Here is a 27,213-nt window from a genome sequence, read left to right as displayed (position 1 = left end):
AGCGTGGTTCCAATAACACTTGAGCGGTGGACGAGTTGGTCGGTGCAGGCTGTCGGAAGTAAGCAGAGTAGACGGGGTGGGGGGCGGGAGGGAAGGGGCCCCCACGGACAGAGTCCCAGCATCCTCTGCTGCTGTTGCTCCTAACTGGCATACGCAGGTTACTTTGGGGTCATCCTATATATGAGAGACCTGGTTTGACGTTCATGCGTTTTTCAGTTAATTTCATGAATTTTCCTTGCAAACAACGCAGACTGAAGCTAGTGTCCATAGTGTGTCTTTGAGCGTACATTTCATTCTGCTTAAAACACCCGTTGCTTTGGGTGTCACAGCTGACCTGTGTGATTATGCCAGATTCTTAGGAAATTATGTTCTGCTTTGTGGTTCTTGTCTTGTTCACGTTCTCTGTGAGGCGTGCAAGGTAGAGAAAAGAGGTGTTGCTTTCCCTTTGTTTCAAGAATTCGTAGATAGAGTGAGTCTGGACTCTTGACAATGGCAGATCATGAGTGCTACCGTTCAGATGCAGAGGGGGGACCAAAAAAGGAAGCTCTAAATTCTTGACAAAAGAACTTTACCGTATTAGGACTTTGATTAACAAAGACAAAATTGGAGAAAAGTAAAACATTACCAAATTAGACAAAATACCTGTAAGAAGCTGAGTCAAATTGGGGAAGGGGAGTGGAACAGGGGGAAGGAAATTGGTCCAAAAGTTTTGACTAAAGTGTTTATGAGTAGCTTTTGAGTGAGAAACGGACTTCTCGGCATTATTACTCTATCCAGAAAAAAACCCAGAACAGAACAAATAAACATGATGAAAAAGAATGTAAACTATGTCATTATGAACTGATTCATAACTTGATTCATAAATTGTCTCAAATCGCTTTTCGTCTCAAGTCACTTTTGGTTTCAAAACATCAGCATAGATGGACAAGAGAATTCTTTCTAGCTACTTTTCAAAACGTTGTTCAAAAACCATAATTCTCTTAGTACCCTGTAGTTGAGACTGAGGCAAGATATTAGTTGTGGATATGATAAGCCATTTACTGGCATCAATGTTGTGGTGGTGGTTTAATCCCTAAGTCATGTCTGACTCCTGAGACACCTTGACTGTAACCCACCAGGCTTCTCTGTCTGTGGGATTTCCCAGGCAAGAGTATTGGAGTGGGTAGCCATTTCCTTCTCCAGGGGGATCTTCCTGACCCAGGGACCCATGTCTCCTGCAGTGCACTGATTTTTTTTTTTTTTTAACCACTGAGCCACCAGGGAAGCCTTGGGGGACCAAATGTTTGATTATTTTCCATAAGATTTAGGTCTGTTTTTCCATCTTAAGAAATTCACCATGAATTCCAACTAACTCAGGGAGGGAATCATCACAATTGTCTACGGCAGTTTACCTTGTAATTTCTAAACAAACTTTAACCATTTTTCCAGAAAAAACAAACAAACAAACAAAAAACTATCACAGGTATATCAAAAAGCTGAAAATACCTCCCTGGAGGAAATTCTTTCAAAATTAATATGAAACTGAAGCATTCTAGAATACTCTAAATTCTAAAATGCCCAAATTGGACTAGGCATATGTTTTTAAAAAATGACTTTTAAAGCAGCAAAACAAATATTAATGAGAATTCCATCTTTTGTTTATGTAGCACCAAATCTGATGAGGGGAAATCATTTCATGGATGATGCTTTAATGTGCTGCTCTCCTAAAGGTTTTGTGGGAAGGTAGATGATCCTTTAAGCAAATGAAGGATTTGAAGTACAGGGTTCAAGACATTAAATTGGTTAAATTCAACACCAGAGGCCAGAATTCCACTCTTTCCACCTTGTTTACAATCTCTCAGACACCATTCTCACCGCCTGGGTTGGTGAGACTGCAGGGGATGGATTGATGAGCTCTGGTTAGCATCCTGTCTCATTATCAAGTCCTCTCAGAGGACTTCCCTTCCCAGGTAAGACCTGTCTCTCTTCTCTAGAAAGTCCTGATTAACTGTCTCTTGATATGAATTATTCTCTTAATTTTCTTTGTATCTATCTATGTGAGTGGGAATAGAATAGTAGATTTTCTACTTAATTACAGAAGAAATGTAGACTTGTAAAAATAATCAACCAGTACAGAGGTGTATAAAATAAAAAGAACATTATTTTCCCTGACTAATCCTGGTTCCTAGGGTTAGCAACTTGATGAGGATCCCTCTAAACTTTTTTCTAAGGGGTGCAAACCTAGGTTGTCTATATGTCATTACTTTAAACCAATGGTTCTCCTCTGGGGGTGATTTTGTTCCCTGCTCCCACCCCAGGGGACTTTTGGAAACTGGAAACTTTGTTGGTGTTGTAATAGCAGGAGAGGGGAGGGTGCCATGGCATTTGGTGGGTAGAGGCCAGGGATGCTGCAGAACACCCTAAGATACACAGGGCAGCCCCACAACAAAGAGCTGTCTGGCCCGCAGGTCAGTAGTGCCAAGCCTGAGAAACCCAGTTTTAAGCAAAAGTGAATTTAAAGCATACATACAATTTTTCAACTTTTTGCTTTCAGTGTTCATATCATAGACATTTTCCCAGGTCAATCAATGTTGGTCTCCCTCTTGGGAGAAAAAAACGATTGCTGGAGGACTCCATTGTATGAATGTCTATCCAATCGAATAATCATCCCATCGCTTAAGATGGACTTAATGTCATTTTTAATATTCTTACTATTATGAAAAAGACTGCAGTGAATAGCCTCACATGTTTCTTTGTTCACATATGAAGGTATTTTGTAAAATAAATTCCTAGATGTTGAACTCTTAATCCAAAGCTATCCTGTATTTAAACTTTGGAGAGCTGTTGCCAAAGTGGTCACCAAAAAAGTCAACACTTTACCAGCTTACAAGACAAGCCATTATAAACACCAGTCCTCAAAATAAGAATTAGAACATGCGTGTCAGCAGCTCGGTCTATCCTTGTCAAGTTGGAAATGGATTTATTTTTTAAGGAATTCTTTGAGTCTGAGGGGAGATGTTTTCTTCAGATTTTGTGGGGTAGTAGATAAACAACCTGGAGAGGAAAATGGCAACCCACTCCAGCATTCTGGCCTGGGAAATCCCACGGACAGAGGAGCCTGGTGGACTACAGTCCACGGGGTCACGAAAGACTTGGACACAATTTAATGACTAAACAAGCAGGCAAGATGAACAAGAAGATACAATCAACACAGGTTTTCCAGTTGGGTTAGTGAGAGGGTGCAAAAGTCCTGAGGCTGGTCTTTACTGACTGTGACCCCGCCTTCTCCTCAAGGGGTTTTACAAGAAGAACCACCTTCTCCCGCTCCCAGATGACCTCCTCTGAGAACAAAAACAGGGGAGTGGCCCCTCCTCAGCTCTGCGGCCAAGCTAACCTCCTGCCAGCACCCTCCCCAACCCCAACCTCCCTAGGCCACCATGTAAGAAACTGGGGCCCCTTTTTTTCCCTCTGAAGTTTCCTGTTTCTTTGTATGGAACAGAAGGACAAAGTAAGTTCTCGAGTAAATGGTCGGAATCTTGTTTTGAAAAAGTAGAGAGTGAGGGGTTCACTGCCCGCCCCAGTTTCCATGTTGCCTTTGTTCCTCTGGCCCAGTTGACGGTGCCGAGGTCTCCCCCCTGCATCCTAATGAAGGGCGATGAAACGGGCTAAATCTTGGGCCACAATGCTCACCCTCCGGGCTCAGACGCGCCTTTGAACAACACAAATCGGCTTCCACCAATTAAAGAAAAATGGTGTCTCTGGATTCATTGGGGTTCTGGGGCATCAGAAGGTTTCCCACTAGCCTGTCCCAAGGACTGGGAAGAAAAGAGCCTAGGATGAGAGGCACACTTTATACTTCAGCTTCAAAGGGCCAACCCGTGTTTCTCATCAAAAATAAGTGACTGGGAACTTTGGGGTTTTCCGGGAGACCTTAATAGTGATGAATGTGCTGAGACCCCTGTGGGTCACAGTCACCTCTCCCATCACAGGTAAATAATGCGCTGCAGGCTTGCTGGAATTAATACGTATTTGTTCTAAGATCTCTTAGGGGAGGCATTGTGAAAATGGAATTTTGTACTGGCTTCTTTAGAGTTCTAAAGGTCTGTTTCATCCTTAACATGCAGAAGATGGGCAAGAATACCTTTGTCCACACTGAGATGACACAACCTGGCGTGGAGAGCTTGGACTCTGGTCGGAAAGACTTTGGTTTGGTTCTAAATCTGCAATTTACCAGCCTGGTAAATCTGGAGCAAGTAATTTACCTCCTAGGAGTCTTAGTCTCCCCACTTATAAATTCCAGGAAAATCTTATCAAGTTCTTTTTAGGGGTGATGGCGGGGAGGGAATGATATGATCCATTTAAGGTACTTGTGTATTGATACAGATAGTGATACCATTATACTGAATTTAATAGAAGCAGTTATTCTTATTACTACTTCTGGGCCCGTGTAGCCATTTAAAAGTTTGACAGAAAGCAGGGATGTTCTAGCTAAGGGGTTAGGGCATCAGCACTCGTTTCTACAAACTAGAAGATCATGACAAACTGTTCTCAGACTCTCTAGGTTTAAGAAAATTCTCCCAAGAGTTTCTGAGTTTTCTCTGTGAGCTGTTCTTCCTGAATCATTTCCAGATGCTAAGGACTGCTACCATTACACCAGCATCCAGGCAAGAAAGATTGGGTTTTAAAGGACAGGTAGATACTGCCAATGCCATTGTCATAAAGAAACCCTGGGTCCCAGGAGTAGACATGCACAGTGGCGTGATGGATGGGGAGTCTCTGCAGCCAGAGCAGCCAGGATAGGGGGCTGTTGGAGATGATAAGTGTAGTAACAGCAGGGGGGACTGGATTGGGAAACTCCAGGGCAGGTTGCCCCAAGCATCATGTTACCTGGTCAGCCTCCCTGTGTCTCATGGTTCTCTTTTAATGGTCACTCATTAACATGAAGTGGACTCTATGTTAGTCCTCTGTGGTTATACAGGAGACCAAGTCTCCAGAGCATCCCTTGCATATTAAATTAGAGCAACAGGGCAGAAAAGAGAATTCATGGTCTGGCTGGAGAGGACATGAGGGGTATAAGAATAACTTCATAAAAAAACAGTTCCTGGGGATCTACTGTTATTACCCACCAGCACTTGGTAACCCAGAGCCTTCGGAGACGGAAGGAGCGCTGGGAGGATGCTTAGCTAGTAGTCTGCTTCCTTCTTATACTTCTATACCTGAGCCTCCCATCTGCTGTCTCTCCATAACATGGAGATGAATCTCTGCCACCCTTCTTAGCATGTTTGGAGGGATGCTGTCTCATTTGGATTTAGATCTGGAAAGCCAAAGTGGTCACTGAACACAGTAGAAGCTTCCCTTTCGTAACTATCTAATATTTGCTTGTTTTTTATAGTTCAGGGGAAAAATTTCCTTATCATTTGAATCATTTTTTGTTGGGTAAGTCTGAGTCTGCATAGACCAAATGACATGTTAGCTTTAACTCTGCTGGACTCTATGAATCTGTGGCCTTTTAATCAAGGCATTGCCTCTTCTCATTCAGAGTAAGATGATTAAGATTGGTATATATGGGGTGCATTTTGCTGGTCAGCAATTGTTTTAGTGATGGATGGCATTCTACCCAAATAGTAAGAGGACAGATCAAGCCTCATAAACAGCTCTTCAGCCTGACTGACTCTGAGAGCTTGGGATGGAGTGCCCATCAGTGTGGGATGGGCCAGGTCCACCACTGTTTTACTAAGACTTTGCTTCCACTTGCCTGCTCCTCGTGGGGACCCTCTTGGCTTTTGCTTTGGCAGACAAGGTCCCTGAGGCAGGACTTCATGCAGGGGTAGGATTTATTTTGATTTTGGGTTAAGAAGTAACTCATCAGAGCTGGGATGGACTATATGCCCACGGAGGGAAGTGGTGGGAAGATAAGAAGAGTAGAAGAACTTGAGAGCAAAGCCGAATTACCTTCTGATGGAAGCAAACTTACCTGCTATCGTAGACCCGAGACCGACCCCAGTCACTTAACAAGGGCTACAGTGTTCCCATTTTCCTTAAAAATTCCTGCCTTGTGGGGGCATTCACTACCTGTTCCTCACCCTGCTTCAGAAGATGGAAGCTTCTTTTCTGCAAAACACAAGGCATGCTTATTGATATCCAAGTATTAAAAACTACAATGGTAGTTATTCTCTGCATTCTCAATATAGACCAAACTCTGTGCTCTATGTGACGCTGTCTCATTTAATTGTCACGACATCCCCCTGGGGTAGGTACTATGATCCTCCCCACTTTGCAGATTCATCCAACCAGACATTTTCGAGTGTCTGTTAGGCACCAGACACTGGTAAGGTAAAGCAGGGCTCTTTGGTGTATTTTCCTGCTTCATCTGGCAGAACTGGACAACAGTTCCAATTTCAGCCTTTTTCTGGCACACAGGAGAGTGGTCATGCCATGCATTTCCTGGGTACTACTTCTTCTAGAAAGGTGTTTGGTAATAATCGTGATGGTGATGATCAGAGTTACTAAGTGGACAGGATCTCAGGAGTCACATGTCCTCTGAAGCTCAGGACTCCCCTCTAAGGTCATCCTCTTCATCCCCAAGGCTAAACAGAATTGCCTTGTTTGGGCTATTTTCATGGCGAGCGTACTTTACAGTTGAAAAGTTGACGGATGAATGCCCCTGGGGGACATTTCCTCTAGTTTTTTAGTGTTATTACCTACGTCCAGCCCCATCCCCTGGGGCTGACTCAGAAACATTCTAAGCTCTAAGAAGACTTACTGAGCACATCCCCAGGTAGAAGACGACTAAGTCTCTATAGTTACATAAGTTACCCATCAACTCTACCAAATGAGGATGTTGATTTTGAACAAAAGCAAAGTGACCAGGACTTTCTGAGGATTTTTTGAAGCAGACCCGTCTCTTAGGCACAGGGAGTTTTAGCTTTCTAATGAAATAGGCCATCTAAACACCAGAAAAGTGGTATCCGAAAGACACAGTGTACCAGGAGCCAAGGACAATACTGATTAAGATCAAGTAGCTAATTGTAAGCCTCAGCCTCCAAATTAATGCCAGATGAACAAATAGCAGTGTGTGCAGTCCAAGTATAATTTCACATGGGTACTGTCTCATTCACAACCTTGGAAGGCTGGAAAACATCAGGGGGGCAGAGTTCCATCAGCTGGACAGGGATAAAAAGTGTTTTCAGTGGAGGGGTTATATCACCAGTTGCTGTCATTATTCCTGGTTGGGGAAGACATTTTGGAGGTAAAAGATGTTGGGTCCAGAGGCACCAGACTCAGATACAAGCTGAACAGGAAGAAGTGAGAAAGGGATTCAAGCCTGTCCGATGACTGTCTCTGTGTGTTGGTCTCATTAAGTCAGGCTTCCAGGATGAATGAAGTCCCAGTGAGAAAGTTTATGCCTTATATATAAATAATATGTATATTTTAGAAAACTTGAATTTTTGCCCAACTAAAAAATTTGTGACATTTTGATTCTACTTGTTTGACTTAACATGAATAGAATGCTAGATTTCTAATAAAAAAAAAACATATGCAATAAGCAACAAAGGTTTACTGTATAGCACAGGGAACTATAGTCAATATCTTGTAATAACCTGTAATGGAAAATAATTTCAAAAATAATATATTGTATATGTATAACTGAATCACCTTGGTGTGCACCTGAAACATTGTAAGTCAACTGTACCTCAATAAAAAAAAATATATATATATATATTAAGAAAAAAAGGAAAGCTAATGCCTTTTCCAAATAGAACTGAAATTGTCACAAATTGTTCCTTTGAATTTGGTGACAAGCGAGAATGGGTGGTTGGCAGAGTATTTGAAGAGTTGAAGCTAACACCCCAGCTCACACTGCCAGCTAGATAGTGGAGTCCTGAATATTGTTGACTTTGGATCTGTGTCCCTTGCTGGAACTCTCAAGATACTCTTATAGCTCTAAGAGTTCCTGTTAAAGAGACAGAGTAGTCCCTTCGTGTTTTGCCCAGGTGGCTCTCTCATTACCCTAAATGTATCATTAATATAAAATTTGAGAAAAGAAATGTATGCTTTTTTAGGTGCAGTTTTGTAAATCATATCAAACCAATTTTGAAAGCAATCAGCTTCCCAGGTGATGCTATTGGTAAAGAATCCACTTGTCAATGCAAGAGTTGGAAGAGACGCAGATTCTATCCCTGGGTTGGGAAGATCTCTGGAAGAGGAAAATGACAAACCACTGGAGTATTCTTACCTGGAAAATCCCATTCTTGCCTAGAGGAGACTGAAGGGCGATAGTCCATGGGGCCACAAAGTGTCAGACACAGCTGAGTGACTGCGCACACATACAGGGTATAAATAATAATTATAGTAAGAGAGTTTAGAAGTGGGACAAGAACAGCGAAGAAGGACACTATATGGGATGAGAGAGTAAGTTTAACGTTTGCATCAGATAAAATAATCAGCCTCAGAAAGTCTGCGATTCTGTTTCCTGGCAGCAAAGGCAAAAAAGAGAAAGGCCGTCACTGGCATAGCTCTCATTGTGTATTAACGGAAAGCAAATACAAGTTCATTTGCAGATGCAAATATTGTTTGTGTTATTTTAATTCCCAATTCCTCCCTCTCCTTATCTAAAGGTGGGTGCTGGAGAAATGTTTTTCACTTCAACTTTGTAAATAACAGAAATTTAACCTTTTTTATACCAAATGTGTAAAAACGGGGTTCTTCCACCTTCCTGGGAAACAAAAAGGTAGCCAGACTTTATTATGCTAACATCATTACTGTTGACCCACTGACCTCCAGCCCCAGGCTCCTGCAGCTCTGCCTAAGGGCTTTCTCTGGCTCTCAGAGTCCATTGACTCATATATGAGCAAAGACTGGAGTGCTGAGGAATTAATGTTCATCTCATCATCCTTCAACAAATGGTTGATGGTGGTCTGTAGGTAATAACTCATATCCATTGCTCTCTGGGTAGTATGACTCTGAAGCATAGCCTACACTGCCTCTCAGAATTTCCCAGAGGCATTGAAACTCCATTGCCCCCAGTAGTAACTTTCTTAATAATGCAAACTTCTGTGTCTTACTTCCCCCACACTACTTTTGGTCCTTCCTGGGATCACCACCTACATAAGCTACTTACACTCAAATCTGTCTCTCCCTGCCTGTTTCTAGAAGAACCCAACCTAAAATACTTTGTGAAGATATTTCTCTGAGGAGCTAACTTAATAGAGCTATAGAGCTCAAGTCAGCTAGATCACCATTTGGTTGTTTCTTTAAAATATTGGATAAGACTTTGATCAATGCTAAATAACATATATTTCAGGATTGCATTGTCTAAAGGATGCTCAAAGTATGACTGTATTATTGGTTTAAAAAGATTCAATGTTAGATCCAAGAATTGATCTCTGTCTCTTTTCTTTGTCTCTTTCTCTCTCACGCATTCACTGTTCTCGGGTGAAAGGGCCAGCCCAGTCCTTTGTGAGATGGGGTAGTACAAGTGAGTGGAGATGTCAGTAATGTTTCTAGAGAGGGCCTATAATGTCTCCCAAAGGACTTAAAATCTGAAGGATTTGGTCATCCTCTGCCATCTACCATTTTTCAGACACGTGTTAGAAAGCGGCTGCTCACATTGTAAGGAAGCATCACTGGGCCTGTGCTAATTGTGTCCTCTTTGCTAATTGTGCCCTTGATCAACTGGTCTCATTGCGTTAACTGTACCACGTGCCCTGGTTAAATGGTAATCTCTGTGTCAACACATCTGTCTAGTATCACAAGGAGAATACACACGTGATAAAATAGATTCCAACAAATCCCAAATGGTTATTCTTAGAAGCATGAGCTTCTAAAATAGAACCTGGTTCCATTTCACCCAGGTTTCTGCCTGTAGATTAAGAGGTTATCTTTCAGGCAACACAAAGGCTGAGTTGTGTCAACCCAGTTAATCATACCTGATGGAATCTTTGGTGCAGCCCAGACTACCGTCAATTGCTGTGGTTGGCTAGTGTTTTCTGAGACCCCCCCCTACACCTCTTTAAATTATTTAAGGCCCCAGTGATTACCTTTACTTTATTCCTTGGTCAGACGTTCCTATGTTCTGATATAATTTTATAAGCAAAGTTAGACACTAGTCATTTAGGATGAAATGGTGCTAATGAAAAAAATTGTATATGTGTGTCTCCATTCCCCTGAAGACTTGGGGGTTAAGTCTTTGGAAGGCCTCAGACCATTTTTTAAGTGCTTACATAAGCACTTATTTTAATAAGGCAGGGGAGGGCCTTAGGTTTTCTGGGTTTAAATGAAAAATTTCCATGTTAAACTTACAGAAGCACATCTGCCAATACCTGATGCTGCTGGGCACAAAGGAGGCACTCATCAAATAGAGGATGCAAGAAAAGTCATCAGTGATACCAACAGCCAACTGCACTTCACAAGCCTTTACAGAAAGACATACTGGGCTTCCAGAAAGAAAAGTGGTGGTTGAATTCTTTGGTTCCTAGGGGATTTTTTCTATGTGTTGTCTCCAAATTTGAACTTATAGCTTTGAGAAGAAAGGAAAAGACAAATACTCGTGAATCTGGTGTATCATATTGAAATTCTAGATTCATTCATAAAAAGATATTTTGTGAGCAAGGATATACTGGTGGAGAGTGATATAATGGAACAAGCAGTCTACTTTCTTGCCACAACTGGATCTACCCCCTGAATTTTGTTATCATTAGGGTGATGGGAAATGGACTCTCTCCCTAAATTAGGAATGAAGAGTGTGAGCTTACTTTTGTTATAGTCAGTGTAGTTGATCTGACCACAGGGCACAAAGAAGGTGGTTTTATTTGTGTGCACCAAAAAGCTACTTCTCCTTGTAATGTCTCTACAGTATCCTGATATAATTCTTGATGCCTCTATCATCATGTCCATTTCTTTTGGTCATGGTCCATAAAACCTTCTGGACCTGGTCATCTTAGCTATTATACCTTATACTGAGTATGAATCTTAGTGAACCAATCGGGGATAAAAGGATATAACTTTATTTGCTTTAAATCAACTTAAGTCCAACTCTAAGACCCATGGGAAGTTCAGTCTTTGCTGGGGCCACCTCTGTACCCCAGGGTTGCAAAAGGTCCCTGGCTTTACACAGACAGCAGCAAATCAGTAGGGAGAATCCTTGGATGGTGTATTCTGGGTCCACACTGTTCAGCTTGGAGAAATCCATGTCTTAAAGCTCCTGTTCCCTTCGGGTCAAAACAGCCCTGCTGATGGGATTTGGGGGTGGTGGTTCTGGAGTCTGAGAATATCTGTGGAGGCTGGAGACCCTCTAATGAGATGTGGTCTTTCTGGTTGCCCTGCCAGTCGTCCTCCCCAAGATCTCCTAGGAGTGCAGAAAGCCAAACAAGCCCCATGCCGGGGGTGGGGGGAAACCTCCCGGGTTTCTCATCACTCCCAGGAGTGCCGCCCTGGGGAGTCGTGAAGGGTTCTGATGCCCAGGGCTAAGAAAAAAGCAGAACTCCCCAAGCCAGAACTCTGCGCCGCATTTGGGTCCACATGATTGATTAAAGGGAGTACTCTCAGGATCAACCGCTAAGGAAGTTGCAGAAAGAAAATGGGAAAGAGGAAGAAACCAGGTCTGAGTGATTCTAACTGAGCTCCCAGACTCTGCCCCGTCCTGTAAGGCGCGGGGAGGGGTAAGCCACGCCTGGAAGAGCAGGAGTTGGGCTCTTGTACTTCCACGCCCATCAGCCACTGGCGACGGGCAACCCTGGGGTGAGCATGAAGGGGCTGAAAGCCTAGGCATTTTTCAGCTCTTCATATGGGCAAGATGGTGCCCATGCCCAAGGGCAGTCTGTGAAGGTGGCAGGTGCCAGCTCTCAGCAGCAAAGCACACATATGGAAGCAGAGTTTGGAAAAGGATGAGAGGAGACCTCGATGGGGCACCAACAGTGATCACTACAAGAGCCATGCAAAGCTATCGCATCTCCTCGGTAAAGTGGTGTCACAGTGAACTGCCTAATACTGCTGTCCTGAAGAACAAAAGAAGACAGGGGAGAGAAGGTCTTTTTTAAAGCATTTATCTGAAACAGAATCGCAGAGAAGTGCATCCTGAGTACTGCCTTTGCTCACAAGGTAGCATGTAAAGGCATGCTGAACTTAATGTGTTTATATCCCTAGGCTGAGTCCCCAAAGTAATAGGACAATGTGCTATTTATGACTAATTATGGAATATTTTACTTAGCAAAGCAGGAGTTTGATGCTCCTTCACACCAGTGATGCAGATGTTTTAAATTCTCATTTGGCTTTGTGTGAAAACATCCATCCCACCGAGGAGAAATGAAATCAAAAGCTCTTGAAACATCAAATAGGAAAGAATCATGAGTCAGTTCAGTGGGGAGATACAGAGGTTTCTAAACAGAGGACCCACAGGGAGAAAAGAGAGATAGCTTTGAAATCTAACCCTAGGGAGATGCTCTGATGAGATGCAGATGGTCTATGAACCCAACAGGTAGAGGTCTAAACTGGGAGAGAAAAGGATGGATAAGGAAGTCTTAGAATTCTCTTCAAAAGCATCAGAGGAGAAGGTATAGCTTTGAAAAGTACAGGAAATAAATGAGGGAAGAGAGAATAATGCTCAGTAGATGTTTGATGTAAGAATATAATTTTAAAGCTTCATTAAACAAGATTAAAATAGATGAATGTACAAAGACCATGCTTGGTACCCGGAAGTCTGAATCAACACACTGGACCCAGATCTGGAAACCCATTGCATTACCAAGAGGCCAAGAAGTATTGCTTTGTACTTGAAAAGGTCCAATAATTAGATTCCTTTATGAGTTTTTCTTTAAGGTGTATGCATTTGGGGAATTGATTTTTAAAGGCAGTTGGATGCTTTGTAAATAAAGGCGAACAAGGGAAATAGAGACTATGTGTAGTTTAAATTGCTACTCAAAATCAGACCAACCAGAAAAGTGTTATTATCTTGCTTTATAGAGGAGGAAAACAAGACCTGAAAAAATTAGTTTTCCCAGGCCCTAGTTTATTAAGTGGAAGAATGAGTACATTTTAGCCTTTATTCTTTCCACCCACAAGCAGACATTTGTTGAATACCTGTATATTTGAGCCTATAGCTATCTGATCCTGGAGGCCACTATTTTCCCACCAGAGTCTAGTGACAAAACGTTTAAATCTGAGTTCATGGAACGTCGGATTACACTGTGGTTATGCAAGATGGTAAAGAGATTTGCTGGAGAAGGAAACGGCAACCCACTCCAGTGTTCTAGCCTGGAGAATCCCAGGGACAGGGGAGCCTGGTGGGCTGCCGTCTCTGGGATCACACAGAGGCAGACACGACTGAAGTGACTTAGCAGCAGTAGCAGCAGAGAGATTTGCAGGGGTCAGAGGGAGTCTGGGAGCATACACGAAAAAGGCATGAAGACTTAGTGCTAGATTTATAGGCTTATCGGGGGATACCCAAACCATTTCCCTGACACTTTAAAAAATAATAGCTATAGGACAACAACAAAATTATAAAATACAAAATTTTATGGCTACATTTTCTGATTATAAAACGAAAAAAATAGTAGAAAGAAGCAAGAAACATTCTCAATGTTACAAACCAGTAATTATTTTAGAGTATGCATTTCCAGTCCTTTTCTCCCTTTGGCTGCTTAAACGTTCTTTCTTTCGTTTTGATTTTGAACAGCTTTACACGCTATGTCTGTGTGTGATTTTCTTTGTACTTATCTGACTTGGGACCTTGTAAATCTGTAGGTCAGTGTCTTTCATCAGAAAAATCTCAGTTGTTCTCTCCTTACCTATTGGTTTTTCTCTATTCTCTCTCTTTTCTCCTGGGATGCCAGTTACATGTATTTATTAACCTTCTTACTATATCTTTACATTTTCCGGTACATGTTTCATCTTTTTGTTTCTTAGGCTTCATTTTGAGTCTTTTCTTTGAAGCTATCTTTCAGTTCGTCGGTATCCTTCAGTTGTATCTGATTTACTGTTAAACTCATCCACTGAATTTTTTACTTTATGTCACTATAACTTTTGTGTTCTAGATTTCTCCTTGGGTTACTTTTTAAGGTGAAAGTTTTCTTCCAAAGTCCTCAATTTTGTATTTTATTTCCTTGAATATTTTCAGTCTATTTATTTTTAAGTCGTGTCAGACAGCTCCATTATCTGAATCCTTTATGAATCTATTTCTAACATCTATATTTCTCTAGAATTTCAGCCACATGGTCTCACCTTCCATTGAACTTTCCCTTGGAAGCATCATCCTGCTCAACCCTGGTCGTATTTCGTGAGCATAACTTAAAACCAAATGAAAGAGAAGTAGACCTACAAGAAAAGTAGGCATGTGTCTTGATTCCAACATGTCATGTTATAAAGGAATATGCATTTAAGAATTATAAAAATGTGGCAGAATTCGTCTGCCTTGGGCAGACGTGTTTAGATATCTTGAATCTGTTGCCCTTTAAATCATCCTTTAAACCCTTTTCAATGACATGAAGAACCTGGATGGTCATGAGGCTTTATTACCTAGAAGGGCTTAAGAGCTCTCCAAGGTTCCTGCCAGTTAAACCCACATGAAATGTAATAGAAATAGGACCCATCTCTCACATAGGCGATCATGAAGTGGAAGCCTAATGGACCGTGAAGGTACTTACTTCTAAGAGGAGAAAAATCCAATGATTAGGCTTACAGTAGAAGTGATTTCTTGTATTGTAACTGAGGCTGACATGGCTAGAGGCTAGCTCATTTTCTTTCCATATTCCAGGACAGGTCTTAAGTATCACTCAGTCTTTCTTGGCCGTGATCTCTAGCAAGCAAAGTTTAAAATGAATGAGGAACGACACTTGAATTACACAAATCATAGCCCTTTGATAGTCTAACTGGTCACAGATTGAAGTCTCTGCGGGGACCAGGCAGCTGGTGGGTGGGGACTGTGACCAAGGCAAGAACGTGATCCTAAGTAGAGAGCTCCTCCCCGCACCAGCTGATTCTTGCCGTGTGAGAATACAGACCCAGGGTTTCCAGAGCTAAATTTTGTCAAAAGCTAGTAACACAGGCTTTTATGAGACATTGATTTTTATGTTGACGGTGAATTCCATTCTCTAAAACTTGCAGGTATGACATATGTTTTTGAGATGATTGAAGTCTGTGGGCTCCTCCTGGTTGTTTCTGGGCTACATATTCAGCTTTGAATGAGTCTGTACTATAAGAAGGTGGCCCGTCAATGAAGCAATATGGAAAGCTCTTTCTGCCTCTTTGTTCCACATCATCCAGGGATTCCTGGAAGTATAAACACTGGGATTTTCCTGAGTCCACTTGAAGCTTCAAAAAGTACAGTGCCTTCTCTATGCCATTTTGGTATTTTTAAACAACTCACTCAGTGAGATCCCTTTTTGACATTTAAAATGGGGCTTTGGCATCAACCACCAGGGAGATCGCTCAGAATGCATAGTCCAAAGCACACAGTGTCATTGAGATCATCTGTCATGTGAGCTATGAGCAGTCTTAGCATAGACAAACCAGGAGCTTGAGCGGTTTTAACAACCATGCCAAATTGCACATAGGAACAATTTATTAATTTTTAGTTCTGAAATATTGTAAAAGTGTTATAGGAATGGATATTCATCTCTTGCCTGGAGGCAAGCAAGTGAGTTGTTTGAAAGGTAACTGGGACACTTAAGGGAAGAAAAGAATGTCAGTGCATAACTGTGCTGTGTGGTGACTGTTTTTTGGACTCAGCTGTGTCTGACTCTCTGCTACCTCGCCAGGCACCTCTGTCCGTGGGACTTTTCAGGCAAGAATGCTGGAGTGGGTGGCCATTTCCTGCTCCAGGGGCATCTTCCTGGATGAGAGATCAAACCTGTGTCTCCTGTATTGGCAGGCGGATTCTTTACCATCGAGACACCTGGAAAGTCCCTGTTTTATAGGGATGAGCCCATATCTTAGAAAAATGATTAAAAAGAGACTAGGGAGCCTGATAGAGTGATTGGTATCTAAACTCAGTAATTAAAGGTTGAATTCTAAGGGGACTTACTCTATCCTTAGGCAAGTAATACTCAGTATTGTACCATAATCCATCTGAGAAAAATATATTGTCTAGCTGATCGAATATTTCCAGCATATATCTAATATCCTGTTTGATGCTCAGGATAGTTTTGTTGATGCCAATTTTACACTAAGTAGCTGTGCAGCGTGAATGAGAGAATAGAGATCTCCTATAATGAGTATTGTTAAATGTTTAGATGAAAAGTTCTATTTGGAAATTAGGGGAATTTGTTGTATCTCTGAATTTATATTGCCTCTAGTGTTTTTTAATTACAACTTTTAACACACCCAGTGTTCTGGCAGATGGAATAGAAAATCTAAATTCATAAACGTACTCTCATTTCTAATCTATTCTACTTTCTGGGTATAACACAAATAGGAAACTGAGTAGTTTGGTGTAATTGCCCAAGCTTTAGGGAATGAAGGAGATGATATTACAATACTGAAAACCGATAATCCTCGCACACTGATCATAAAATCTAGGCAAAATGTTTATTTTATCCAGGCCTGTCCAGCTTTCACAAATTTGGGAGGCAAATGAATGTGATTACATGAGAGCCTGATGTGGTGTCAAATTTATATATATATATATGGTATGAAACAGTTCTCAATTTAAGAATAAATTGCTAAAACAAGAAGATATGTCTAATGCGTGCATTTTTCTGGTTATGCGTTCTCTCTTGGTAATTCCTCTGAATACCATTGTTAGCAGGCTCCATATCACTGCATTTTTAATTCAATGAGATGTGAAAAGATTCAGTGCTAAAATGAAATGCTTCAGACTCTTAATAACTCTCCTTTTCTTTTCTTTTCTTTTTACTTTCAGTCCTTGAAGAAAGAAACTGCTCAGACCCTGGGGGCCCAGTCAATGGGTACAAGAAAATCACAGGAGGCCCTGGGCTTATCCATGGCCGCTATGCAAAAATCGGCACCGTCCTGACCTTCTTTTGTAACGGCTCCTATGTTCTCAGTGGTAATGAGATGAGAACTTGCCAGCAGAATGGAGAGTGGTCAGGGAAACAGCCAATCTGTATAAAAGGTAACTGGCAAATATTTCTGAAGTCTGTAGAGATAAGTGGAGTTGCTGGACATTTTGGTAGCTCCCATACCTGTTTTTGAAGCCCTGGAAAAAAAATTGCCTTTCTCTTTTAAGTTCTTACTGAAACCATACATTATTATTTTGAAAACCATCCATAAAACATGTGCTTCTTTTTTAGACTGCCAAAGAACCAGTTTATCCTCATCACAATGTCTTGATGTGATCAAGAAGAGAGATGTAGCTATCAGAGCAGTTTAGAGAGATGACAAGGCTGTTTTTTATGTGTAACCCCAAGGATAGAACTGAAACAATTAATATGCATTTATATGGCTACATTTATCTACTCCCTGTGCAACATTAAATCAATGCAAGAAATAAAAGCCACAATAGACACATCATCCCTGGCAGCCTGTGTGGAGGGAAGTTTGAAATGTTAAAATGTTTAAAAGCATCTTTAAAAGACAATAAACCCTTGAACGTTCAAAGGAGAGTTATAGAGCAAATGAGTGGTGTGTATTCTGAGAAATATGAGCTCCAGTTCTCCTGTAGCTAGGGGGACTGGAGCCCCTCTGGGAAGCAGGGAAGGATTTACTAAGATAGAGAGGTATTGGGACGATATTCCAGTTGGAAGACAAAAAGTGGTATAGGCAGAAGTGAAAGAATCATGGTAAGTAAAAAAATGAGTCAATCGGGGAATCTGGGAGGTAAATTTTAAAGGGTAGTTTGAGACCAGAACAAATGGGACATTGCATAAGGAAGTTTGGACCTGACTCCATGACAGTAGGCATATGTGGTTTCTTTTATTTATCTATCTACTTTTTATTTATTTTATTTATCTATCTACTTTTTATTTATTTTTGGCTGTGCCGGGTCTTTGTTGCTGCACAGGCTTTTCTCTAGTTGTGGAGAGTGGAGGCTGCTCTTTGCTGCAGGGGCTTCTCTTGTTGCGGAGGACGGGCTCTAGGGTGGGTAGGCTCAGTCGGTGAGGTTTCCAGGCTCTAGAGCACAGGTTTCCGGGATTAGTAGTTGTGGCACACAGGCTTGGTTGCTCCATGGTATGTGGATCTTCCAGGATCAGGGATCAAACCAGTGTCTCCTGCATTAGCAGGTGGATCCCTACTACTGAGCCACCGGGGGAGCCCCATAGTTTTTTATCAAGTTGATTCACTTGTTGCTCCAGGTCAACAACAGCTCTCTTTTCAGCGGCAGGACTGAGCAAGCAACACACACACAAACACACACACGCGCACACACACACACACACAACTATCTCTCTGTTTCCTGGGAAGAAAATCATATCCTTCACCTAGATTATCCAGATAATTGCTTCAGTCCTCCACTTTGCCTTCTGAGTGTTTGTCAACAACCTGAATCATGGGGAAAGGAATAAAAGAACAAGTTTGTGAAAGGAAGGCTTTAGACTTTAGCCAGGAGTGACCTTCATCCCCACCAGCACAGACTATGATTCTTGATTTCATTAGGTATGGAACTGGTGTTACCTATGTCCTTGGAGATTTTTTGTCAACCCTTCTCTTACAAATTAATACAACTAGAGTTCCCTAGGTTGCTAATTAGACAAATGTTGGCTGCTTGATTGGGAAAGTGAGATGGGAAGGATTCCTTTTCACTTGTGAAGAAAGAGAGACTTCAACAAAATTAAACCAGGCTTTGAGTTGCCCTCAAAGGATCATTAGAAGCCTTAATCGCAGAGAAAGGACCTGGAGGAATCAGTTACTCAAGACTTATTGTTGGTTGACACTGCTGTTCAGTTTTAAATGAGAACCTTGTGATTTCCTATCTTGGGCTATATTTTAGAACCTTGCCCTTGGCCTTTATTCCATATTGATCTAGTTTGCTAATACAATTTACGTGAATGGATAATTCTATTAACTACTGTTGCTTCATATCACTGGGCTTCCCTGGTGGCTCAGGCAGGAAAGAATCTGCCTGCAAGGCAGGAGACATGGGTTTGATCCCTGGGTTGGGAAGATCCCCTGGAGGAGGGCATGGCAACCCACTCCAGTACTCTTGCCTAGAGAATCCCATGGACAGAGGAGCCTGGTGGGCTACAGTCTATGGGGTCACAAAGAGTCGGACACAACTGAGCAACTAATCCTTTCACACTTTCATATCACCTGGGGGGAGCAGCTCTGCAGACATGTTTATTCTACTTGGGTTCTACCAAGGAGGCTACCTTTTTATTAATAAATGAAACTCAGCATGCTCTGTTTTTAAAAAAATTCACTTATTTACTTTGGGCCATGCTGGGGCTTAGTTGCACCATGGGCTTCTCATCAGGGTGGCTTTGCTTGTTATAGAGTACAGACTCTAGAGCATGGGCTCAGTATTTGTGGCTCACAGGCTTAGTTGCCCTGCAGCATGTGGGATCTTCCTGGACAAGGGATCGGACCTGGCTCTCCTTCATTGGCAGGTGGATTCTTAACCACTGGACCACCAGGGAAGTCTCTCAGCATCCTTTTTTGCTAAGCAAGCTGTTCATGCTTGGCTGACACGTCTCACCTCTGAGAGCCTGGGGAATGTGCCCTGGTGTCCAGAGAGGGTGGTCAGGTATCAACCTGAATCCATGGTGTGAACGATTAGTATGGAAAAGGATTATGCAGCGTTATCTTTTTTTTCCTAGCCTGCCGAGAACCAAAGATCTCAGACCTGGTGAGGCGGAAAGTTCTTCCAATGCAGGTTCAGTCAAGGTGAGGTTGAAACACCTGAACTCTGCTTTAAAGGCAAATGAACATTCCTTTCTCCACCCCCTTTCCCTATTTGTGTTTGGCCAAAGACAGTCTGAGGTTTCTTAGGGACACTCCGTTTTGACTTGCCAGGAAAGAAAAGGGCTTGTTAGATGGAGGCTTATTAGCTAGCTGCCTTTAGCCAAGAGGTAGCAACTGTTGGAAGATGTACAGGTTTCACTGGATCGTGGGAAAGTCAGTGGCTGGTGGGAAGCCAGACTAAGATGGCCTTTGAGGAGCTGGATTTTAATACTTGAGTCCTCCTAAAATGACTGCGTATTTATCATGCAGCTTTTAGGGACATGGCATTCCTACCAAACACAGTCAGTTGTGGCTTAGGAAGATGTCCTTGGTAGTGATCAATCAGATAAGGTAGGCTGGTGGAGCTAGGAACCAGAGATGAATGACTAGCCCCTGATGAAGGATGTGAAGCCTCAGTGGGTGGGGGGTGAGGGGTGGGCAGGGGGTCCACCTAGTCTTTCTCCTGGAAAGATAGAGCTGGGGACCCCTGGTGGCAAGCTAGGGAAGTTGCTTCCACTGGATTTCAACGATGCTTAATGCCTGGCTTCCTTCAGTTCCCTACTCAGTTTTTACCTGGCAAAGAGACCCTCCATGACCATCCTTTAAAAAAGATAGCAACCTTACGTCCACCCTGACTGCTGAGCTAACTTCTTTACCCAATATTCTCTGACCTTTACAGAGATCTCCAATTTTCACCTTGGCATCCTATTGTTCTATTGTCCTGACATTTGTTTGTTTATTTGTTCAATTTCTGTCTCCTCACAACCCACCAAAAAAATTGTGAAAGTTACATGCGCAAGAACATTTTCTGTTTAGTTCATGCTGAACTTCTAGTGCCTAGAATAGTGCCTGCCGCATCGTGGACACCCCCAAAATAGTGAATGAGTGAATGACTGGATTGGATGGACGGGCTCAAGAGCTGTTTCTGTTATCTCTCTTTAGTGCTGGCTATTCTTGGGCAAATTTTTAAGCTTGCAGAGCCTTTAGTTTCCTCTTTTCAAATATAAGGGTAGTCACAATAATGTTTGCCTCTAGAAATTGTTAAGGATTAAATGCAAGGCAAATATCTTCCTGGAAGATTTGCTGCTGGGGCAAGGATATGATGGTCTCAGCAGCCAGGCTCACCCAAGAACCCCCAAAGGCACTGCATACCTTCAGTGGCCTAAACCTGAGCTTGTTTGCGAGTACAAAAGCCCCCTGAGCCTCAGACCTGGTCCTAAATATGAGCTAAAGATTTGTCGAATGGAATCAATGGAGGTGGAATATTTCGCTCTGAGCAAAGCATTGTACGGACACATGAAGCATTTCTTACAATGGTATTGGATTGGTATGGTAGGGACATCAGGGTGAGAAGTGTGACTGCCCAGTGCTACTGTCTGGGGTCCTGTCTTAGCTTCCTATGTGCCCTTCAGTATCCCCACCTACCTCTCTGGGCTTCCTTTCTCCATGCATTAAACAGGGATGAAAACATTGATTCCTAAAGGAAATCTAACATGTCAGTTAAAGTCATTATGAACTGATGTAAAATGAGCACAAGCTGTGTAGTGTGCATACCTCTCTCCCAAGGACCCCAGAGTGGCCTCTGGGGCTTCAACTTCAGGGCTCATTTAAAAGGCCTTTTCACATTTGCACACAACGCTTCTTATTTCTCCCAATCAATGTGCTCTGAGAGAAGATTCTATTCTCTGAGGTGGACTAATTACATCCGTTAATTGCTAAATCAAGCTACTGTATCAACACAGTTTAGTTCGAGTCAATTCCTTATATTGCTCCATTATGATAATGGTTAGAGCAGAGCAGTCGCCCAGATTTCTTTCGTTGAAATTAACTTCTTTTCTTGTTTAATTTCACAATTAATTGGTGTGTGTGTGTGCGTGTATAGCATACCTTTGGATAGCAGCTATTATGTCAGATATTATGCTCTTTGGTTAAAACCCTGGGTAGCTGGAGGCATGCCAGAAATGGAAATGGAGAAATAAATAGAAGGTTGAAGTGTGCAAGAAAATCTGTTCAGTGGTAGAAAAGATGTGTGTGTGTGTGAGAGAGACAGAGAGGTAAGAGGAGAAAGGGAGAGCAAGTCACACACACACAGAGGACGAGATAGCTGTTGTTTTCTTCCTTTGTAACCAAACATCTTCATGGAGCTTGGCATGGATACTAAAAGCGCTATAATGACTGTCTCCTGCCCTCCTCTCTCTCCGGGCCCCTCTGCCGTGATGCAGGGAGACGCCATTACACCAGCTATACTCATCAGCCTTCAGCAAGCAGAAACTGCAGGACGCCCCTACGAAGAAGCCAGTCCTTCCCTTCGGAGACCTGCCACCTGGGTACCAACATCTCCACACCCAGCTCCAGTACGAGTGCATCTCACCCTTCTACCGCCGCCTGGGCAGCAGCCGGAGGACGTGTCTAAGGACTGGAAAGTGGAGTGGGCGTGCCCCGTCCTGCATCCCTAGTGAGTCAAGGCTCATCCTTGGGCTAAAGCAGCTTGAATCTCCCATGCCTGCCTGTGAAAAGCCCCTGACCCTGTTGAAGACTTTTGGGGGAAAAAATCCTTGTCCAAAAGAATAGTCCTCTAATACTTTCCCCCAGCTTGGTGAAGTCTGAAATTCCACAGTTAGAGTTTCCTTCCTTTGGCTTAAACTTATTACCCAGGAAAGATGATTAAATCTTAGACGAATTTTTGAGGAAGAGGGGGCATACTTTCTTGTGGATGATTTTATCACATTTACTTGGAGAAAAGGGACAGAACAGTCATTAAACACCAAGTAGGGAGGGGTTAAAAGTGCCAGAGAACTTCTAGTTACATCATATTGGTCACCTGAGCCCCAGTTTTCATCCTCATCACCCAATGGTATTAATTACTTACTTCCTATTTAATTACTGTTAGTAATTACTTACTTACTTAATTAATTAATTACTGTTAGTAAGTAATGAGGTATCAGTCACTTACAGGTTATAATAATGATTACTGAGATAATATATGGAAATGTCCGGAATGGGAGTTTGCACATTACTAAGCTACTACCCCCATCTTTTTTGTCAGAGGAGAAGAGTATGGCTTAGTTCGAGGTGGTCATCTTTATAGTAATAGTCATGATATTTTGAGTCTGTTTATATACATCATCTCATCCACTCTCTGCAAGAACCTAGGAGACAGTTGTGATTACTGTATCCATTTTGCAGGCAGGAAGACTGAGGCTCTAAGGAATTAGGCAACTTACCCAGTAAGTGCATGGGATGGTAAGACTCCCGATTATAACCCTCAACTTTATAGCCAAGCATGTTAAGGTGGTTGATTAGTATTTAAAGAGAAAAAAAAAAAAAAACAGGTTAGATGCTCTGTGATCTTGACACCTGTAGGGCCCACCTTTCCAGATATGTGCTCTGTGGTTGACTGACACCATGCCCTCCTGCAGCAGATCTTCCCCTCTGGATGGGAAGGTCTGAATGTATCTCACTGAGCTGGTGCTTTCTCCATAGTCTGTGGGAAAACCGAGAACACCTCTGCTCCGAAGACCCAGGGCACGCGCTGGCCGTGGCAGGCTGCCATCTACAGGAGGGCCGGCGGGGTGCACGGGGGCAGTCTGCACAAGGATGCCTGGTTTCTGGTCTGCAGCGGCGCCCTGGTCAACGAGCGCACCGTGGTGGTGGCTGCCCACTGCGTCACCGACCTGGGGAGGGTCACCGTGATCAAGACGGCAGACCTCAAAGTCGTCCTGGGGAAATTCTACAGGGATGACGACCGGGATGAGAAGAGCATCCAGAGCTTGCGGGTGAGAGAGGGCTGCAGCCTGGAGGTCCGGTTTCTTTCTCGGCAGCTCCCAGCACCGGGAGAGCAGTTATCCTGTCAGTCTGTCACCTTGGCATCCAGTCCAGAGCCTGGAAATATTAGGCACATGCATGCTTAGTTGCTCAGTACTGTCGGACTCTTGTGACCCGGTGGTGTAGTCCACCAGGCACCTCTGTCCATGGAATTCTCCAGGCAAGCATACTGGAGTGGATTGCCATGCCCTCCTGCAGGGGATCTTCCTGACCCAGAGATTGAACCCATGTCTTTAGCATCTCCTGCATTGGCAAGCAGATTCTTTACCAACTGTGCCACCTAGATGCCTAATCTTTAATTATTGGCAGATACTAGAAAGGGGCATCTAGAAAGACTATGGAGTCTTCCCCCCAAAAAAATTTTTATATAAGATAATAAAAAATATCTTCTATCATTGGGGTCATCAAAAGGTAACCAACTACCTATTATGTTTAGGACATGGTGCTAGGGAGACTGTGAGGACATAGAGGCTCCTAATAAATTTCTAATATTATTTTCTTTCCCTCCCTCCCTCCCTCCATCTGTACCATCCACCCTCTCATGCAATCTAGCTCATCCACCTGTCCATCCATCCATCTATTGTTGAGTTCCCACAGCATGCCATTCACTGGGAATACACACAGAACTGAACAAGGCATGACTTTTGCCCTCAAGAGTCCACAGGCTAGGTGAAGAGACAGACTAGTATATTGTGACTAATCCAGCACAATAGAATCCCTGGGTAAATGAGCTCAGATATAGAACAAGTCTATAAAAATGTTACAGCGTATCACAGATGTAAGCTCCAGGGGGCTCCATCAAAGAGGGTGATGAGCAAGAATGGGGACAATCAGGGGAGGCTTGGTGGAAAAGTCTTGTGGACCACCCTAGGTGTAGCTCTCTCTTACTGGCTTGAGGGTAAATGAAATGTTTACAGTGGACCAGAGGTTGCCAGCTGGTAGCCTGTTGAGGTTTGTGTTTTGATAGTGCTAATGCATATTTTTTTAATCAGTTATTTGCCAACATTTAAAAGCCAGGAGGTTTCAGCCAGAGGTCTGGAGTCTATCCTTTGGCAAAATGAGCATCTCTGCGTGGCAGTAGTCAGTTAAGCAAAGTGGCAGCTGCCCACTCTGCATAGGTTGTACACTCCCGTTCTCCAAAGCCTCACTTGTCCACTCCACTTATTTAAAAACCACCTGCCAGCCCTGGTCGGCATTTCAGTTTGCAACCCTGGAAACAGAGCAATTGCTTTCCATGATCCATTGAGCGAAGTGTGTCCGAACAATTGCAGCTGGCTCTCAGACATTTTCTCCCAATAATTGAGCCCCGGGGCTTGCCTGTTGCCATCACCGTGGAGTCGGCCGCTCACTACTGCTGTCCATTCTTTACCTTTGTAGATTTCTGCAATCATCCTCCATCCGAACTACGACCCCATCCTGCTGGATACGGACATTGCCATCCTGAAGCTCCTGGACAAGGCTCGCATCAGCACCCGCGTCCAGCCCATCTGCCTGGCGGCCCCTCGGGATCTCAGCACCTCCTTCCAGGAGTCCCGCATCACCGTGGCCGGCTGGAACGTCCTGGCGGACACCAGGAGCCCCGGCTACAAGGACGATGCGCTGCGCTCGGGGGTGGTGAGGGTGGCGGACCCACTGCTGTGTGAGGAGCAGCACGAGGAGCAGGGCATCCCCGTGAGCGTCACGGACAACATGTTCTGTGCCGGCCGCGACCCCACGGCCCCTTCCGACATCTGCACGGCTGAGACGGGTGGCATCGCGGCCGTGTCCTTCCCGGGCCGGGCGTCCCCGGAGCCCCGCTGGCACCTGGTGGGGCTGGTCAGCTGGAGCTACGACAAGACGTGCAGCCACAGCCTCTCCACGGCCTTCACCAAAGTGCTGCCTTTTAAAGACTGGATTGAGAGAAACATGAAGTGAGCCGCAGGCCCCTGGAGGAGCGTTTCTGTGCAGCCTTCCGTGTACGTGTCAGCCGGGGCGGTGTGGACCCGAAGTGGGATTCCGCCCCTGAATTTGGCTGTGCCTGGGTTTCTGATTTCAAAACCAGTGGAGGGCGAGTTGAGCTTACTTTCTGGTAGGCCACTGCTTCCCTGACTGCTGGGGTCCTGGGAAGATTACCACGCTGCTTGAAAGAACTCAGTTTCTTCCAAAGAGACGATGTGAGTGGCAGAGAAATTCACCCCATTCAACCAACCCAGTGGCCTTCCCTGCCCCCCTTTTAGTGCTGCAGATGCCATGGTCAGCTGTGGTCGAGAGAAGGTCAAGACCGGATTCATCAGGTCTCTTCCAAGGCTCCAACCAGACTGACTTCCAAAGAGCCACAGGCAGGCCAGCCCCGGACAGCAAGCCTGACTGTGGCATTGGCCATATCACAGAGTGGTCTTTTTCCTTCCCAGTCGCCTGTACATACTTTAATAAAACCAGGGTTGGCTTCTGACCCACGGAACACATGTCCTATGGCTCTGATTTCTGCCTGCAGCCTTTTTGAGCTACCTGTGTTGGGACCGGTGGCTGGGGGCAGCCTTTTAATAGATCATCATTCCCAAAGAATGCATATAGCAAAGCCAGTGCCATCTTTTCAATGCCAGTGCCTGCAGTTTGCTGTTCATAGGGCAGGGGAGAGAGGGGATGGGCACCATTAGACAAGGTACAAGCAGAGGAAAATACCAGGGCCTTGACAATTTCTAGTGACCCCTTTGGTTCTCCTGTTCTACATTCAAGCACAAAACTCTGCTTGGAACCTCCAGAAATCTCTAGGATATATTTTGATAGCATCTGAATTGGAATCACCTATTTATTCACACTCGATTGAGATATGCCAAGAACCCACTACTTCATTCTTCTCTAGAACTTACACAACTTTCCTTTCAAGCCCCACACCTGACTTCCACTGCATAGCAGAGGAAAAAAAAAAAGAATCCAATCCAGTCCCTGAAGTGGTCTTTTCAGGAACATTCTCTCTTTGGGGTGACTCACTCTTTTATCCTTTCTCCCCGGCTTTCACCAGTCTCCTCCTGTCCCAGATGGTGCCATGGAGGCGTAAGTGACTGAGCCCTGGGACACTGGAGGCCTCCTGAGTTTCTGCAGGCTCTTGGGCGTGTGTGGTAGCACCTTCTCACTCCTGGGCGTCTGGGGGACACTGGGTGCTCGGGTCTGTAACAAGTGTAAGTTGTGCGGAGTTCTCACTGCTTCCCTGGGACTCTGCGGTCCTCCCCGCTCACATGGCTGCTCTTGGGGTCTGGCTTGCACTGATACTGCTGAGATCTGGGGGGACTCCGTCTTGACACTGGTTTGTTTGGGTTACTCAGCCTCCTTGCCACAGAGGCAGCCTTCTTGGGAGGCTCCCCAGCCGGATTTTCAGTGACCTCCTCTTCCTCCCCTGAAGGCTTGTGGAACTTCTCGGTCTTTTCCATACCTCCTGAGGCCTGAAAGCCCAAGGTTGGTGCAGGACACGTGGGGGACAGTCCCATCCTACAGACCCCAACAGACGCTCTTCCCTCCCGTATCAGAAAGAATTTCAACCCCAAGGACTTTAGCCCCAAGGCAGGACGCCACCTCTGTCCCCCAACCTGCGTCCCCAGC

The 27,213-nt window shown here is 43.9% G+C and overlaps 1 protein-coding gene across 1 annotated transcript in view; it reads left to right on the top strand.

Moving 5' to 3' along the window:
* The window catches only part of PAMR1 (peptidase domain containing associated with muscle regeneration 1), a 76,804-nt gene extending 50,723 nt beyond the window's left edge, over positions 1-26,081 (top strand). The window contains exons 7-11 of the mRNA XM_043481692.1: positions 16,835-17,047; positions 19,689-19,755; positions 22,035-22,267; positions 23,296-23,588; positions 25,015-26,081. Of these exons, the coding sequence (XP_043337627.1) occupies positions 16,835-17,047; positions 19,689-19,755; positions 22,035-22,267; positions 23,296-23,588; positions 25,015-25,551 (1,343 nt within the window). The 3' untranslated portion in view covers positions 25,552-26,081. The remainder of the gene's footprint in view (positions 1-16,834; positions 17,048-19,688; positions 19,756-22,034; positions 22,268-23,295; positions 23,589-25,014) is intronic.
* Positions 26,082-27,213: the final 1,132 nt, after the last annotated feature.

This window comes from Cervus canadensis, chromosome 11 (genome assembly GCF_019320065.1).
Source record: "Cervus canadensis isolate Bull #8, Minnesota chromosome 11, ASM1932006v1, whole genome shotgun sequence".
In the NCBI taxonomy this organism is placed as follows: domain Eukaryota; kingdom Metazoa; phylum Chordata; class Mammalia; order Artiodactyla; family Cervidae; genus Cervus; species Cervus canadensis.
The sequence above is the reverse complement of the archived record's forward strand: the minus strand, read 5'-3'. Positions and strand labels throughout refer to the sequence as shown.